The sequence below is a fragment of the Lemur catta genome, chromosome 1, assembly GCF_020740605.2.
Source record: "Lemur catta isolate mLemCat1 chromosome 1, mLemCat1.pri, whole genome shotgun sequence".
NCBI lineage: Eukaryota > Metazoa > Chordata > Mammalia > Primates > Lemuridae > Lemur > Lemur catta.
In genome coordinates, this window is record NC_059128.1 from 136,172,140 (window position 1) to 136,189,433 (window position 17,294).

Genomic DNA, 17,294 nt, shown 5'->3' on the forward strand with positions numbered 1-17,294 from the left:
TATGTGTTACCTATTACGAAGAACACACTTACACTAATTCCTGTCAATGAGAAATAGCTATTAAACCAAATCATTAATTAAAGTTGTGGCCACACTTTGGTTGAATATAATCACAGATTTGACCTAACTAAGAGCCCCTTAGTTTAAGCCAGCCATTAATGCCTATGAGTAAGATGTAGTGTCTCCCATTCATGGAACATACAAATGATATGACCACATCTCAGCAAGACACAGCCTTGGGCAGCACCTTTGCAGATGAAATGCTTCTGCTCTTGCCCAAACCAGCAAACATTATCTGTGTTGACAGTTCTACAACACTGGAACATAAATAACAGTCTGCTGACAGTGTTTCCTTATTTAGCCCAATTTCAGTTTATTTGTAATATACGATGGGACACTACAGCAAAGCTGGTTGCAAAGACATTTTGAATTTCCCATTGCCTTCCATTATAAAAAATAACCAATAGACAACAGTAGAACATTTTTAGCGAAAGCACGTATGATGGTGACCTGATCCATAGCTTGCTGAGTAGATAGTTTTATGTTTCTTGGAATGGTTGCCTCCAAATAACCATTTGTATTACTTTTGAACATTTTCCTAAATCCAAGAATCCCTGGCAGCTGTGCCTCCTTTTTCCTCATAACCTACTTTTCTGTGCACCTTAATCACATGCTTTGGAATCTCTGAACAACAACCTACAGCATCCAGAACTTGTATCCTTTTCTTCCTCTTAATATCTAGATACTTAGACTGTTAAGTGAGCTTGTCTATAGAAGCATTATTTTCCTACTGTGTATAATATATAGCTCCTGAAAATTTTCTGGAGTTTGACATTTCATAGTTCTTGAAGATTCTTTATTTTATGAGCACTGGAAGAACAATTTCATGTATATTGATTTTAATAAAATTTAAAGGGACAATTTGTATCTGAAAACAACGGTTTGAAAATTAGGTGATAATCTAGGGCCCCACCCTGCAGGTAGAAGCTGATCAGCTGGGGAGTACAGTTGTCATCATTTTAAAATTTGAGATTCAGTCAAACTCTACTAAATGAGTTGCAGCTAAAAAGTATAAAATTTTCTCTCAATTTTATTAATTCCACAAACCTGGCGCTCATATGTTAGCCTTCCCTGTACATTCGTGTAGCACCATTGTGATGCACACTGTTTGATGATGCTTCTGTTTGATGAAAGGCTTTTAGCGGCTCAAAGAGCCCTCATGCCATTTCCCATAACGGAGGCATCTTTTGCAATAGCTCTCACTCTGAATTTTCATGGTAAATATAGACCCAAGGTTTTGGTTTTGTTTGGCTTGTGCTTGTTTGTTTGTTTTCTGGTTTTCTTCCATTTGAAAGAGAGCTCAACAGTAATTAAAGTGTGATGTAAAGTGTGAAGTTCTCTGGAGTAGCATATTTCATGTTAGAATCCCATCTCAGAAATGTGCAACCCTTGCCAAAGGTATTCTCGTGCTGGTGCTATAGCGGCGGTTTCTGTCCTCTGTTTTAATTTGGCACTGTGGTGTAATCATTGTGGTACAGAACATACAACAGAATTGAACCCGCTCCCTAAAGGTTACATTTCCAACCCAGCGGAGCACACACCAACCATATATTGATCATCTTTCAGCATGTGCCTTTGTCCTTTAGGGCCACTGGGCCCTGAAAACCTGCGTATGATGCTGCCATGCATTTTCTAGGATCTCGAATATTCACTTTAGTTACTTATATGCCTATTTTTACTTTGGATAAGCTTTCTTCATCCATTAGAACAGCTAATTAACTGAACTTCAATTCATTTTTCAAGTGAGCTATTAATATTCATTTCTGTACAAGGATAGGCTTTTACATATATCATTTATGTAGGCACCCGCGGGATTAGAACTGAACGTCAGAAGTCATTTCATAAGCAGGAAACTATTTACAGAACATAATGGAAAGAGTAACTGCAATCGTGGCTCCAGCTTCTCTAGCAGAAAGTGATACATACGACTTTCACCTCCAGCAGTTCCTATCCTAAAGTTCACAGCATTTGAGATTTTAAATGTGGGCTCCAGCACATAATTTGTAGCAATTACAAAGAATAAAAATTGATTCAATATATAACACCTACATTTTCAACTTTTTTTACATTATAAAGGAAAAATAATCAGTCATCTGATTTAAAAAAAATGTGTGGGCAATTAAAAATAAATCCCTTATAAATGTCTGCAAATTGTTTTTCTTAAAAGTGTGAATTTTTATTTTATATCCAACTTTCTTCCGAATGAGCCGTATATGTACGATTGTGGTAACATTTGTCTTATTTTAGCTCTCCAAGTGACAAAGGCCATTTATAGGCATTTTCTTTAAGCATTAAAATAGCCGAATACATTTGAGAAGTCTTTGAATCAATGAATCTTCCTTAAATGCTCAGCCAAGCCTTGACATCCTTGAGATCACATTTAAATAGTCCTTAAACTTCCCACACACACAGGCTGCTTCTCTTTCATCCATGAAGTTGGGTCAACACCTTTAATGTGATGTGGGGATTTGTGGCTCTTATTTTGACAATTTGATGATATTTTTAAATTTTTAAAAATTTTGATAAAAATAATTTTCAACAAAACATACAGTTAGGAGCATAGGGCCATAAAATTGTGGTGTTGTTTTCTACAGTACAGTACAATGAGGTTAGCGCATACTGTTGACAAACCACGATAAAATTTTCTGGTACAGATTTAAACATGACAGAAGAGGAGGAATAGTTGAAATTAAAGTTATATAGAAAGCAGCATTTCTGAATTCCTAACCCAAATGTTTCCTTATTCTCAGCCAATACTTGTTAATAGAATACAAATTTGTAAAATCCTTTATGGCTCTTAAAGAATTTTCAGGAATAGGTATCGTACACAAAAAGTGACTATATTAGAATTTTCATCTCACCATGCATTATATAGCTTTTTTTTCTGAATAAGGAAGCTGCTCTAGGGAGAACTATTCCAAAACTCCTTCCTCCAAAGTTCAACAAAATGTATGTAAAATAAAACATCATCATTTTACTAGGAATTATCCCAAATACTTTCTCATTAGGTTATTTGTCAAATTCTGAATTAATGACCTGTGTTATCTCAAGTTGACGATGGCCAACATTCCCTATGAACTTGCCACTAACATTGACATGCAAACTGATAGGATCATCAGCATCAGCTTTGAATAGAAAATACAGGAAGAAATAAATTTTAAATCATAAATTTTTATTTTACATAAAGAGTTCAGATTTTTACAATACATGTATTATCATCACTTTTTATTTTTAAAAATAGTTATTTCATTGAAGTGTTGTTAAAAATACGTATATAGAGAAAGAGAATGAAAAAGCAAATGTGGTGAAATGTTAACAGCTGGGGAATAGCCACCGTGTGAAGGGTACACAGGAGTTCTCTGTGCTATTTTTGAAATTTTCTGTAAGTTTGAAATTATTTCAAAATAAGGAGTGACAAAAGTTCTTTTTTCACCATAATAAACATACTCAGTTCATCTTCAGTACTGGTAGCACCCTTATGTAAGTCCTAGATTTTCAACCTTTAAAACTGTTCTCCTGGGCCAGGTGCAGTGGCACATGCCAGTAATCCTAGCACTTTGGGAGGCCAAGGTGGAGGATCACTTGAGTCCAGGAGTTCAAGACCAGCCTGTGTGACATAGTGAGACTCCGTCTCAATAAAAAAAATCTAAACAATAGCCAAGCATGGTGGTACACCTGTAGTCCCAGCTACCTGGGAGGCTGAGTAAAGAGGATCGCTCCAGCCCAGTTTGAGGCTGCAGTGAGCTATGATGACACCTCTGCACTCTAGCCCAGACAACAGGGCCAGACCCTATCTCAGAAAAACAAACAAAACCAAATCTTTCTCCTTGATAAAGTGAGGAGGATTTTTGTCAATGGTTAGAATGAGTAACTTCTTCTCAATGGTTTCTTTCCGCCATGGACAATGTTTTCATAGATTTGTACACTCATTGGAGCAGTTGGTGAGTAGGAGTTTTTTGCTAAAAGACAGACTTCAGGGAATATATGTGTTTATGTGGTTTTTCTCTTTTTGCAAACATTCTGTCAACAGTTTTAACCACATTTACTCCTTATGTTTCATAACACATCCAGACAGTTGGGCATCCTGAAAAGTTAGAACTAGAGGAAACCCAAATAGATGACCCATATTTCACAGGTGAAAATGACCCTCTATGATTTGCCTAAAGTTACTGGCTGGTGAGAGGAAAGCAGGACTGGAGTCCAGGTCTTCTGACAGCTGTCTAGGGCTTTCCTCATGAACAAAAGTAATCTCCCCTGCAGAAGAAAAGAGTGTCCCTATATACTTAAAAAGAAAGGAAGGGTAGGTAAGTCTGCTCACAGGGCAAATCAACACAAGGCAGATGGAAGGACAGCGGAGATGAGGAGTAGCACTGAGGCTCGCAGCAGTGGTAGCAGAGACTGTGACACCCGGAGAGGGCAGGAGGCCCCATCACAGGATGGATTTACAACTAGAAGATAAAGGAGAATATAGCCCAAAGCAAAGAAATTTGAGGATGTGACTTCAGCGTTGCAGTGGCAAAGCAGAGCGCATCTCTGCTGTGCCTTCGAGAACAGGAACTCTATCTTTTTTATCTTTATTTCTACCTTCCCCAGCCCCACCTACCCATAATCATGCACATAGTGGGTGCTCCAGGAACATTTGAGGAATTGCGTATGTGGTGTCCTCTGCAATGATCTGCACAAAGACAGTACCGCAGACGCAGGGGAATCGCAAACACCATCTCTTGATAGAAATCCCATTCTTTCTCCCGTGACCTGAAATGGCTAGAACTATAAAAAAGTGGATGAAAATTATGAAAACAGAATATGCTAATTTATGACCTGAAAACAGCAAACAGAATATTTAGATCATTAAATATGAAATGTCTGATTTCAAACCAAAAGTGTAGTTATATCTCAAACAAGAAGCAGTACAATTAATCAAAGTATGCACCTGAACTATCAACAGTTTTGCCATCTTAACAGTAGATTGCTTATGGCAACAGTGAAGGAGCCTGGAGAGAAAGTGGGAATGAAATTGCAAAATGATTTTTCCACAGCTTGTTGAGAATGGAATACTTTCCTTGCAAGAAGTGGTCCAAAGCCTGGAAGAAGTGGTAGTCTGTTGGTGCAAGATCTGGTGAATACAGTGGATACTACCTGCACTGGACCACCAAACAGGCATCATTAGCTTTTTTGGGTGAAGAATATCCGGTTTGGGACTGTGTTTCAAACTTCATCTTTATCCAACCGTTGTACCAGATGCTTGCAGTTATCAAAAAGAATCTATTTTCATCACACATAACAATACAGTGTAGAAATGTGTTTGCATTTATGTTGTGACAGTAAAGAAAGGCAAGCTTCGAGACAATTTCTCTGCTGACACTTGCTTAATTCATGCAGAACCCATCTATCCAGCTTCTTTACTTTGCCAGTTTGTTTCAAATGGTCCAATATTGTTGGAATAGTAATGTCAAGCCTTTCTAGTAATTCACATGTAGGCTGAAATGGATTCACTTCCACTACAGCTTTCAGCCCATTATCCTTCTTGGTCTCAGGTCGCCCATGTGGGTTATTTTCAAGATCAAAATCACCAGAATGGAACTTCTCAAACCATCCACATACTGTGCATTCATCAACCACATCCTTCCCAAACACTTTGTTGATATTTCGAACTGTTCCTGATATTTCGATATGCTGCACTGGTTCCCTGACAGAACTCATATTCGAAAATAACATGAATTTTTGACTTATCCATGGTTTCACAAAAATTGCTCTAAAAAAAATCTGAAAGATAATGACAGCAGAAATGTGTGTTTGAAAGACTGGGGGTATGTACCTTTACAATAAACATAAAACAAGAAGCGTCAAAGTGAAATGTCAGAGGTATCAACTGTCAAACTTAGTACTTAAGGAAAACAGATATTTCATACTTAATAACCTAATACATATGAGGATTATCGTATACCAGCTGTGAAAATCTTTCCAGAATCTGAAATGTCTAAAACTGTGGAGCAGTGTTAGATGGTGGACTTGCCTACCTGAGAGGGCTGGGACTTGGTTCCCCAGGTGTAACTTCCATGAAGGCTGTAAGTTGCCCTGTCGCTGCATATACCCACCTTTTTTCAAATTTTATTTTTTAATCAACAAATAGTAATTGTACATATTCATGGAGTACATGGTGACATTCCTATACTTATAATGTGCAGTGGTCAGATCAGGGTAATTAGCATATCCATCATCTCAAACGTGTCATTTCGTCTTATTGGGAACATTCACTATCCTTCTAGCTATTTAAAACCACATAATATGTTATTGTTAACTATAGTCATCCCACAGTGCTATAGAGCACTAGGATTTATTCCTCCTATCTTACTGTAATTTTGTATCCTTTAACAAATCTCTCCCTATCCCACCTTCTAGTAAAGAAAGATGTCATGAGCCAAAGTCTTCAAATCACCTCAATTAGTGATTTTAGAGGAAGCTTTTTAAAACTTCACACTTGGACAAAACTATCAGAAAGTAGTAGGAAGTGTTCCCCTGCGGTAAAATGATGAGGTGGTGTTTGGGGGCGTAGGGAGGACACTGTTTCAGATCCTGTCTATTTACATGGTGATGCGGTCTGCCTGCTTTGGGAGTATCCATCACCTGCTATCCAGGTAGATGACAAGAAATAAAAACAAATGAAATACAGGTTGATGGGTCTGGTGTGTACTAATTTATGTAAGACTAAAAAAATAAAATCATTATTGAGTCTTAAAGATTTAGGTAGCCCAGGGAAGGGCAATAAACATCCATTTCTGTGTGTGCTAAAGTTATTTGTGAACCAGAACTATACATCCACCTTAAAACCACAAAATTATTCTAGACCTGGACAATTGTAGAACATCAGCTAAGGAAACAGAAAGATAATAGAAATAGTTCGCCATTATTCTAGCCAATGCTACTTCATTGAGGTCTCCCAGTTGTGTTTTTTATTATTAGAGATTCGACTTCTAACAATGCTGTAGAATTCTGTTAAAAGTCCAACTGTAATGAATACTTGAAGAAAACTGTAGCTTGTTGTCATACTTTAAGAATCTTCTGATAATATTATGCCATGATAGTAATATTATAATTATGGTGATATAAAGAAAAATTTGCAGGCTTGGGGCTGCAACCTCTCCGAGCCTATGGTGACCACCCTTCCAGGCTACCAGCAAGGCTCAATGTAGTAATCTTGAATCTCCCCTGGGATGGCAATTTGGCCTTGTATATTTAAGCCTGTTATCTAGGCCATAGCTATGCAGATGCACCTTCTGTGGGCTTTCCTGCCACTCTGTCCTTTCATGACTCACACTCAAAATTCAATGAAAAACAGAAGAGAACTTTACCCATGTATGGAGTTCCCTAACATCTAAATCTGATCTCCTTTGCCTCTTGTGTATTTAAAATGATGATTCATCTACCTATTTTCAAAAGGGAACTCAGGCAATCTGAACAGAGCAGGGATTGTATATGCTACACTTTTCAGCTCTACGACAGTTAATAACTCGGCTTGTCTTCCACTTTAAATGTATTTGTAATGTACAGAGGATTTTCTGAAGAGATAGGAGCTTTGTGTCTCCACATATGCTTATAAACAACTAAGCATTTCGAGATCATAACTGCAATAAAAATATGCAGTATATCACCTTACCCCAGTCAGAATAACTTTTATCAAAAAGTCCAAAAATAATAGATGCTGGTGTGAATGCAGAGAGAAAGGAATGCTTATACACTGTTGGTGAGACTGCAAACTAGTGCAACCTCTATGGAAAACAGTATGGAGATTCCTCAAAGAAATGAACATAGACGTACCATTTGATCCAGCAATCCCATTACTGGGCATCTACCCAAAGGAAAAGAAGTCATTTCATCAAAAAGACACCTGCACTCAAGTGTTTATTGCATCACAATTTACAATTGCAAAGATGTGGAATCAATCCAAATGCCCATCAATTCATGAGTGAATTAACAAAATGGGGTATGTGTATACCCTGGAGTACTTACTACTCAGCCATGAAGAAGGATGACTTAATGCCTTTTGCAACAATTTGGATGGAACTGAAGACCATTATCATAAGTGAAGTATCTCAAGAATGGAAAAACAAACACCACATGTACTTGCTATTAAACTAGAACTAAGTGCTGAGCACACATGTGCACAGAGGGAAGTAAAACCCAATGGAAATCAAACAGTAGGGAAGAGGAAGGGGGAGCTGGGGATGGGCAAAAACCTACCTAACGGGTACACTGAACACTATCTGGGTGACGGGCACACTTACAACCCTGACTCACGCATTCCAAAAGCAATCCATGTAACCGAAAACATTTGTACCCCTGTAATACTTTGAAATTTTTTAAAATGTAGTATATTGTTTTAGGCATGATAATTTTATTTTAAGTGCCTTATAAATCCTAAGTAATAGAATTTTTTTCTCCATTGGTTTGCCTGAGGTCCTTCATGCTAACAAGTGTCTTGAAGGGAGCCCATTGTTTTCCACATCACTCATCTCTGCTCTGAGTGACCTGCCAGAAAAGCATTTCGTGCATTTTGACACAGGCAAATGGAAATGACAGATGTATCAGTTTAGACCTTAACCTCGTGTGCTTTCTATATAAAACATACAAAATTCTTTTGAACTTTGCAGTTGTCATTTAAACTGTAATACGGTGTCAGCACAATGTGTCTAACAGTAAAATAATTCTAGGTCAACACACTTCTCCCAAGGTTACCTTCAAATGCAAAAACGGTGAAACTTCAAGACATTGTTTTCATTTTCTTCTGCTGGATAAGCCGAATGTCTTTGAGGTTCTCCACCTTTTAGATCACAGGTTCTACCTCATTTTTATGCATTAGATTTTGTTTTATTTGAAAATATAAATTTATTTTTCCTGGTGACACCCTTGAAATGAGAGTTCAGCTTCATAAGGCTCCTACCATAGTGATTAAAAGTTCTGATTTATCAAATGCTCCCTGCCCCCCCACCCCCCGCCACTGGCTAAATTCCAGAAGTTGCCAGAAATAAGTTTTCTTTCTCTCAACTCTTGTAGTACATTGTACATAGCATTTATCTATCATGTTACCTTGCATTATCACTCAAACTATATATATATATTTATATTTATTTATTTATTTTTTTTATTTTTTATTTTTTTTTGAGACAGAATCTCACTTTGTTGCCCAGGCTAGAGTGAGTGCCGTGGCGTCAGCCTAGCTCACAGAAACCTCAAACTCCTGGACTTAAGCGATCCTACTGCCTCAGCCTCCCGAGTAGCTGGGCTAATTTTTTCTATATATATTTTTAGTTGTCCAGATAATTTTTATTTCTATTTTTAGTAGAGACGGGGTCTCGCTCAGGCTGGTCTCGAACTCCTGACCTTGAGCGATCCACCCGCCTCGGCCTCCCAGAGTGCTAGGATTACAGGCGTGAGCCACCGCGCCTGGCCCAAACTGTATTTTAAACCTGCTGAGGACAGGGAGTTTGTTTTAAACATCTCTATATTTCCCATCATAGTGCCTTATTATAAGGTATCCAACGAATGTATGTAACGAATTAAAGAATATATTAAAATAATAATGAAAACAGCCTATAATTTGAGCATGCGACTGGTACAGGACATTCTGCCCAAGGCAGTGGTGGTTTCAGACACTTACCCAGTGCTCTTTTCTGAGAACCAGTGACTACCCCACATGTAAACACTGCTACACGTGCAGTTCGGAGACCACATATGTGCTCTTTTACAGACTGCAGCGTTAGGCTGAGGGTGGCGTGTGAAGACAAAGTCATAGGAGCAAACGAGGCACAAGTCTTCATCTTCTTTTTGTAAAGTAGATCGTCGGTACCTACGCTGTGCTGGCACCACAGTCCTGCAGTAATTAATTGTCTGTGGTTTGTTGCTTTTATTGTGCACATCTTATATTACAATATACTCAAAAGCACATGATTATTTATGTATCATATATTTTTATTTTGTGAAACAAGTTTGTTCCCTCCACCTACTGGATGAGGAAATGGAAGTTCATAGAGTAAGAAAATTCCAGATGATTATGTGGCTAGTTAAGGGGCAGAGCTCGGATGTGAGCCAATGTGTCCTTGGTTCTAAAATCCATTGGTTGTCCGTGTGACCTGCTGCTGTCCACTTGCTAACAATGGAAATGTCTGGAATCGTGACAGAAAAGTTACATAAATGTTCTTGAGAGATTCAGTGGGGAAAGTATAACCCTAAGACATAGCCAATTAATATTCTATAAATTCTGGAACATAATTTTGCCACTTCTCATTAACAACATATTATCCTACATCTTCAGCGCTTGAGATGTCTGTAATTCTAGCATAGAGACTAGGAATCTTTGTATTACTGTCCTCAGTATAATCAGTGCTGACTTTAAGGAACTAGCAGTTCTGTGGAAAGAAAAATAAAACTATGCCCTCAGCTTATGGGCAAAGTTATAGGGAGCAATTTATTCAAATATGAGTAAAGTAAAATTTTAGGTGATTGCTATCAAGCTATGTATTATTCACAAAGTTTTAAGTGATTTTTGTATGTCTCATGGCCTGTTGCAGAGTGAATACCTAAATGAAGATGTCAATGCCAGAGTCATTGAATATGAAGACAACCGGCCCCTCTTGGATATGTTTCTGCAGAAGCCGATGGGCTTGCTCTCCCTACTCGACGAAGAAAGCAGATTTCCCAAGGCCTCTGACCAGACTCTTATAGGTGAGTTTTAAATCCACTATGTCTGCTTGATTTTATGAATGCAGTCACGTAATTCCACACGATATTTTAAATTGCTTTAAATTATCTGGGAAAAACAGCTGCCACCAAAGTCTGCATATCTGACTTTGAAGAAAAGGCTGAATTATTTAGCGATAAATTAAACAAGTTTGGATACTGTGCTTCTTATTTTATGGTAGGGCCCCAACCATAAAATCATAGGTTAGAAATGACCTTGGAAATTATCCAGCCCAAATTAGAAGGACAACTCTAGGATTTGAAAAGGAAGCTAACCAGCAGGAAATAAATTAATCTGTGATGTTCTGTTCTATTCATTTATTTAATAGAGGCAAATAGCCTCAAATACCTTAATAACCTCTAGGTTTCAGTACATTAATAAATGTTCATGATAATAATCCTGAGTCATCAAAGAAGATTAAATGTATTTTTTCTGTTTGAGAAGGCAGAGATGTGCATAATATATTTAAAAAGATTACCAACCAAGATAGTTAAAATGAAAATGTCCTACTCCTTAAATTAAAAAAAGAAAAAACCTTTAGATTTTTCAGATATCTGAAAAAGTTTTTTAATGTGGAACACCATATTCCCTGATGATAGAAGATATTTGTTATGTGTAATAAGTACCTGCAGAAAACTTAGATTCACATTTTTCCCTCACTTACTTTTGATGATACACAGGCCTATTTCTTACCATTAAGTCTATGATGTCACTTCCTTCTGACCCAGTAATTGGCTTATTCCCTCCTCTGATTGGATAACACTAGATGGAAAAGAAAATAACCCCAAGGTGGCAGGGAAAATAATTTCATAGCAGTCACTTGCTTTTGATATCAAATGTTCCTAGGACATGAAATGGCGAGGTCTCCGAAGGTGATAAAATTGTTGTAGATATATAACTGACTTTCTGATCCTATTGTGCTTTTTATGTAATCAGTAATAGTCCATAGCTCCTCAGAAAGGAGAACGCAAACATCACATTTTTAGGCTCATGGCCTGGGGTCAAACTGTGTTTCACAAATCTCCTTGACTGGGTGGTCTCAAGTAGCTCCCTTCCTCTGGACCAGCGGTTCTCCACAGGTGGTCCCCAGACCAGGAATATCAGCATCACCCAGAAACTTGTTAGAAATGTGAATTCTTGGCCCCCACCCCAAACCTACTGAGTCAGAAACTACTTCAGAGATTGGGCTAAGCAACCTATGTTTCAGCAAGCCCTCAAGGGGACTATGCATGCTATAGTTTGAGAACCAGTGCTCGAAACCATAATGGAATGGTAAAAAGTCATGATCTTGAGTTTTGCTTTACTATTTATAATTATATTCTAAACCTGCTGTATAAAACTTTCTGCCTTTGTTCATTGTCCATTTCCTTTTTCTGGTGAGGGAAATGATTCTGACAATATTTTTTGAGGATCTCCTACATGCTTGATATTGGGGTTCATTTTTTTCTACAGAAAAGTTTGAAGGTAACCTGAAATCACAGTACTTCTGGAGACCCAAAAGAATGGAACTTAGCTTTGGGATTCACCATTATGCAGGAAAGGTAAGAACTCTTGAGAATTACAACTGAGTTTTTTAGCCTTTTATTGAATAATAAAAATACTCATGAAGATCATGGCACAAAATATTTCTAGATGGTTGTGATAAGCTGGCCCTCTGTTTCTGTCCCCATCCAGCCCTCATTCTACTCTTCAGAGTCCTGAGCTACCCCAGATAGACGGAATTGGCTAATGGACTGTTATGCATTTGGGGGAAGAAATGTTTGTGTGTGGATGGAGACATGTTCCCACACCTCAGATATATTGTCCTACACCCAGATGATGCTTTCTTCCTTTCCTTCTGTGGAGAATAATGGGTCATTCTCTCACAATGATGTTAAAAATATTGAGGGGGCTAAGAAGATACCAAATCAAGAATGTATAAAATGAGAAATACATTTAAAAAATAACACACAGAACCTCAAGCATTCTAGTCCACTTGGCAACCTACGTATGTCATTATACTTTTGTCATTAAAAAAGTACACCTTAAATCATTTCAGTTATAGCTTTCCTTGTGAGTTTTAGCATATGATCTTCAGCACATGATTTTCCAAATAAAGCCTCTTTTAAATGTCCAGGAAGAATTGCCTGTGATCATTTTATCCAGTTGTCTTTAACAACTCTGTTAGTCTGCTCTGGCTGCCATAACAAAAATACCACAGGCTGGGTAGCTTAAGCAACAGAAATGTATTTTCTTACAGTACCAGAGACTGAAAGCCCAAGATCAAGGTGCCCCTAGCAGGGGTGGCATCTGGTGAGGCCTCTCTTTCTGATTTGCAGACAGCTGCCTTTTCAATGTGTCCTTTTCTCTGTGAATGGGTGGCGGGAAGGTGGGGAGAGATAAGTCTGGTGTCTCTTTCTGTTTTTATAAGGACATAGGTCCTGTTGGATTAGAGCCCTACTCCTACATCTCATTTAACCTTAACTATTATCTCCTTAAAGGCCTTGTCTCCAAATATTAATCCCATCACAGGGGAGTTTGGGTCTTCAACATCTGTATTTCGGAAGGACACAATTCAATCCAGAACAACTGGATCATTCTGCAGAAATCTTTGGATTACACTGATCTTTTTTTAAAAATCCTAAAATTTTTTAGAGGTGCCAGAAACACAAATGCCTGCAGTGTATTTAGACTGCACTACTACTGTGATAAAAATCTAGTACGGCCAATTCAATGCAGGTGAATTGATATTGGTGGTCCAATGTGCTTCCTTGGTGCTTCTATATTTCTCCAAATATAGAAAAGAAACCTAACAAATTCCCAACATAATAAATGGGAAGAATCAAACCTCTTTGTTCATTTCAACCCAAATAAAATCAGTGAGACACATGTTTTGCTCTAAGATACACTGTTAACCTGGAGAGATTGTCTTTTTCAGCCAAATTATCAGCCATTACTTTTGTAAACCTTCGTTAGCTCCTGTTTCTCAGCAGAGTAAGCTCTCAATAAGTATCTACTGATGATGAAAATAACAGCAATGATTGTGATACTTATGCTAACATACTTTATCCACAGGTCCTCTATAGTGCAAGTGGGTTCTTAGCGAAAAACAGAGACACTCTTCCAACTGATATCGTGCTACTTTTGAGGTCTTCTGAAAACAGCGTAATTCGGCAACTAGTCAACCACCCACTGACAAAAACAGGTAAGGCCATTTCCTTTAACTGAGATGTTTCCTCAAGCCCAGTCCAGTGGTTTCAGTCTCTGTGATTTCCATGAATTTTAATCCTCAATTTTTCATATTCATTTGTTTTCAACTCACTAAATATTTATTAATTAATATCCTCTGCCCCAGAGCATCTGAAGAAAATATAAAAATAAATATAAAGAAACTAGGTTTTCATTAAAGATAAGTGTTTGTAGCACTCACCCAGAAAATATGGTGGTATCCTAGCTACTCACTAGAAGAGCATACGCACCTCCAAAGAGTTCAGAATTACATGCTGTTTTCAGGAGTGGGCAGCCTTTGGATGGTTCTTTGAGGCTCTGAAAGTCTGGCAAGCTCTCTTAATGATAACTTCCTCCCCCTGGTAAAGGGCATCTTTGATAAACTTCCAGCCAACATTATATTTAATGGTGAAAAACCAAATGCTTTCCCTGTAGGATCAAGAAAAAGGCAAGAACGTTTACTCTCATCACTTGTATTCAGCATTGCATTGGGGATTCTACCCAGTGCCACCAAGAAAGAAGAAATAAAAAGCAAACATATTGGAAAAGAAAGGGCAAAACTCCCATAAATTAACGATCCCTATGATTTCTAAGGCCCTTTGTAAAGCTTAGCCTGCATTAAAGAAAACCTCAGATGCCATTGAACACAAACAAGCATAAAAAGCAAGCTGCTTCCTTCATCATAATCACCTCATGCCTTCTAGCAGTTCGAAGGAAATCCAACACTTACCTCTGCCTTTTCTATTTTCCAAGCTAGAGGGATTTTTTAAATTTAAAATTTATTGCTAATTTTTGCGTAATATTATTTTTTCCCTAAATGTCTCAATAAATAGTTAACCGAGCATTTGAGTATGGATACTGCAGGATCAACAATGCTTATTTTAACATTTAAGTAAATGGGAAAAATCATCTAGCTGTTAAGGATCCTAAAGGGTATATTAATTTTTTCTACATTCCCATAGGTAATCTGCCACCTCCTAAAACTAAAAATATTATCAACTACCAAATGAAGACTTCAGAAAAATCAATCAGCCTGACAAAGGTAAGAAAATGCATTTTTTCATGGCTGTGAGTCTAAGAATCTAACTTTTATGATGGCAATATCTGTGTGCTCCTAAAAGTAAACAGCTTTTCCTTTGTTTTTCTCGTTTTGATCTATTCTGTTTGAACAGATATTTGTTATGTTCATGTTACTGCTAGTGACAAAATAATCATGCACTTCTGATATATCTCTAACTCTTCTTTTGTAGCTAGTTTATACCAAGACCAACTAAAAATGTACCAACTAGGGTCAGAGATATTCACATTCTATGTAAGACCAATTAAAATTCCAATAAGACTGACAAAACAATTACCTTAAAATAAGAATATCAGCATTTTGCTGCTTTATGTTTTGGAATGCATAAACTAAGATAACTGGAAGTAAAATTCCATGTGCTCCCGTAAATCATAAAGTACAATAGGTCCTGAAGCATCTCTGTCTTCCTTGGTTTTCTTAGGGTGAAATTGGAGATGCCACACGTCATGCGAGAGAGACAACCAACATGAAAACACAAACAGTGGCATCGTATTTCAGAGTAAGATGTTAAATTATGATGTCTTGTGCTTAGGGATGTTATTTATTCTAAGTGAGTTATAGATCAAAAGCTAGTAACAAATATCAGAGTGCCACTAGCAAAAGAGAGTGTTTATTGTATTCTATTTACTATTTTGGTAGATACAGGATATATTAGCATGTACTATCAGAAATCTGTGGCTTGGTTTACTTTGATTGGTTATATTTTACCTGTAAAATTATTGTATCCCAGGTCAATCTTAATGTTGGTCTATACCTTATTAAAATGTGTCCATAGAACCAAATGCATTTCCACTAGAATGAAACCTAAAAGGGTGTTTAATTTGATGCTATGATAACTACCAATTTTTCTTCCTCCTCCTGAATTATTTTAGGATAGACGGAGAGGGCAAGGTTGAGCATCCTTCTCCATTCTGTATAACCCTGCACACACAGAACTGAAAACCTCAAGAGGAAAATAGAACCCAGTGTAGGAAGGGGGCAAGGAAAAGAGTCACCAGGGAGACACAATAACATGCCAAGGGAATGTGCTTAGCGTAGGATCAAGATGACCTTCCTTCTTTGGACAATATGGGAGAAAGGAAAGAAAGAAGAACTTCATTTTCTCTGTGTTCTAGAGAACTCTAGATAACCCTGCCCTTATTATTGGTTTTAGTTCTTGTTTATCTCTTCTGATAAACTAGGCAATGAAAATGAAGACAGTATCACCTAAAACTTGGGAATTATTAGTAATGTAATTTAATGTGGGAGAAATAGAGGAAACTGGATTCAATTTATTATAAGTGTTCAGTGAATATATCCAGTTCTTTAACAGATTCATGAAATACTTTTTTTAAATACCTGAATACTGTTATTATGTATTTTTCAAGTCCTAAGCTCATAGAAGACACTGTGTGCTTAATCATCTTTGAGTAGTGCCTGGTATATTCATAGGCTTAATGTCTTATGTTTGCTGCTGATACGCTCACTTTACATCAGGAATGCAGCACAGCTGAATCACTAAAATTTATATCCAGATTATTTTCTTTCTTTAAGTGAGTTATCCAAGACCATTATCATACCGCTGTTGTCGGCATACAACGTCGTGTGTATGTTTAAACCCGATTAGATCGTGAAATCATTTTAATCTTCAGGCTGAAGTGAAAAACAGTAGAAGATAATTCCACACCGTATGTAGTGTGTTTTGAAAGTCATTTTTCATTGGGCAGAGAAGAATGGACGTAGGTTAACACTATGCCTTGGTCCCTAAGAAAAATCAGTGCCTAAACTGCAGTTAGCTCCTGCTCAGAGTAGCAGCTTTGAGTCACCAGTGCCTGGCAGATGTTTGCATGACTAAAGGAATGATGACTTACAGATCAATGCAATGAAAAAAGCCTCCGAAGTGGCAGACCCAGCTGTGTGAAAAGATCACATCTGAGTCTCAGTGCCCAAGAGGAAGCGATGCAAATTAAGTGCTTTGTCAGTTGTGAGTTGCAGCATTTGTTTTGCACTGGCTTTGTGACTGTGGGCTTTATGTTTCCAGCACTAAAATAGGTCCAGCCCTATGTAGCTGTCTCTGCCCATAGGTCACCTCATCAGTAAATGTGATCCTAGTCTTTGAGATGCTAGTTTTCTAGGATTCCACTTTTAGTTGAACCATGCTTATCCTAATACGTTATACTTATTTGTCCAATAATTGACTACTGTTTTAATAAGGTATTGGTGTAGAACACA

The 17,294-nt window shown here is 37.5% G+C and overlaps 1 protein-coding gene across 1 annotated transcript in view; it reads left to right on the forward strand.

Moving 5' to 3' along the window:
• Positions 1 to 17,294, forward strand: part of MYO3A (myosin IIIA) — a 199,255-nt gene that overhangs the window by 132,708 nt on the left and 49,253 nt on the right. The window contains exons 21-25 of the mRNA XM_045535110.1: positions 10,629 to 10,782; positions 12,251 to 12,339; positions 13,853 to 13,982; positions 14,968 to 15,047; positions 15,505 to 15,582. Coding sequence (XP_045391066.1) covers positions 10,629 to 10,782; positions 12,251 to 12,339; positions 13,853 to 13,982; positions 14,968 to 15,047; positions 15,505 to 15,582 — 531 coding nt within the window. The remainder of the gene's footprint in view (positions 1 to 10,628; positions 10,783 to 12,250; positions 12,340 to 13,852; positions 13,983 to 14,967; positions 15,048 to 15,504; positions 15,583 to 17,294) is intronic.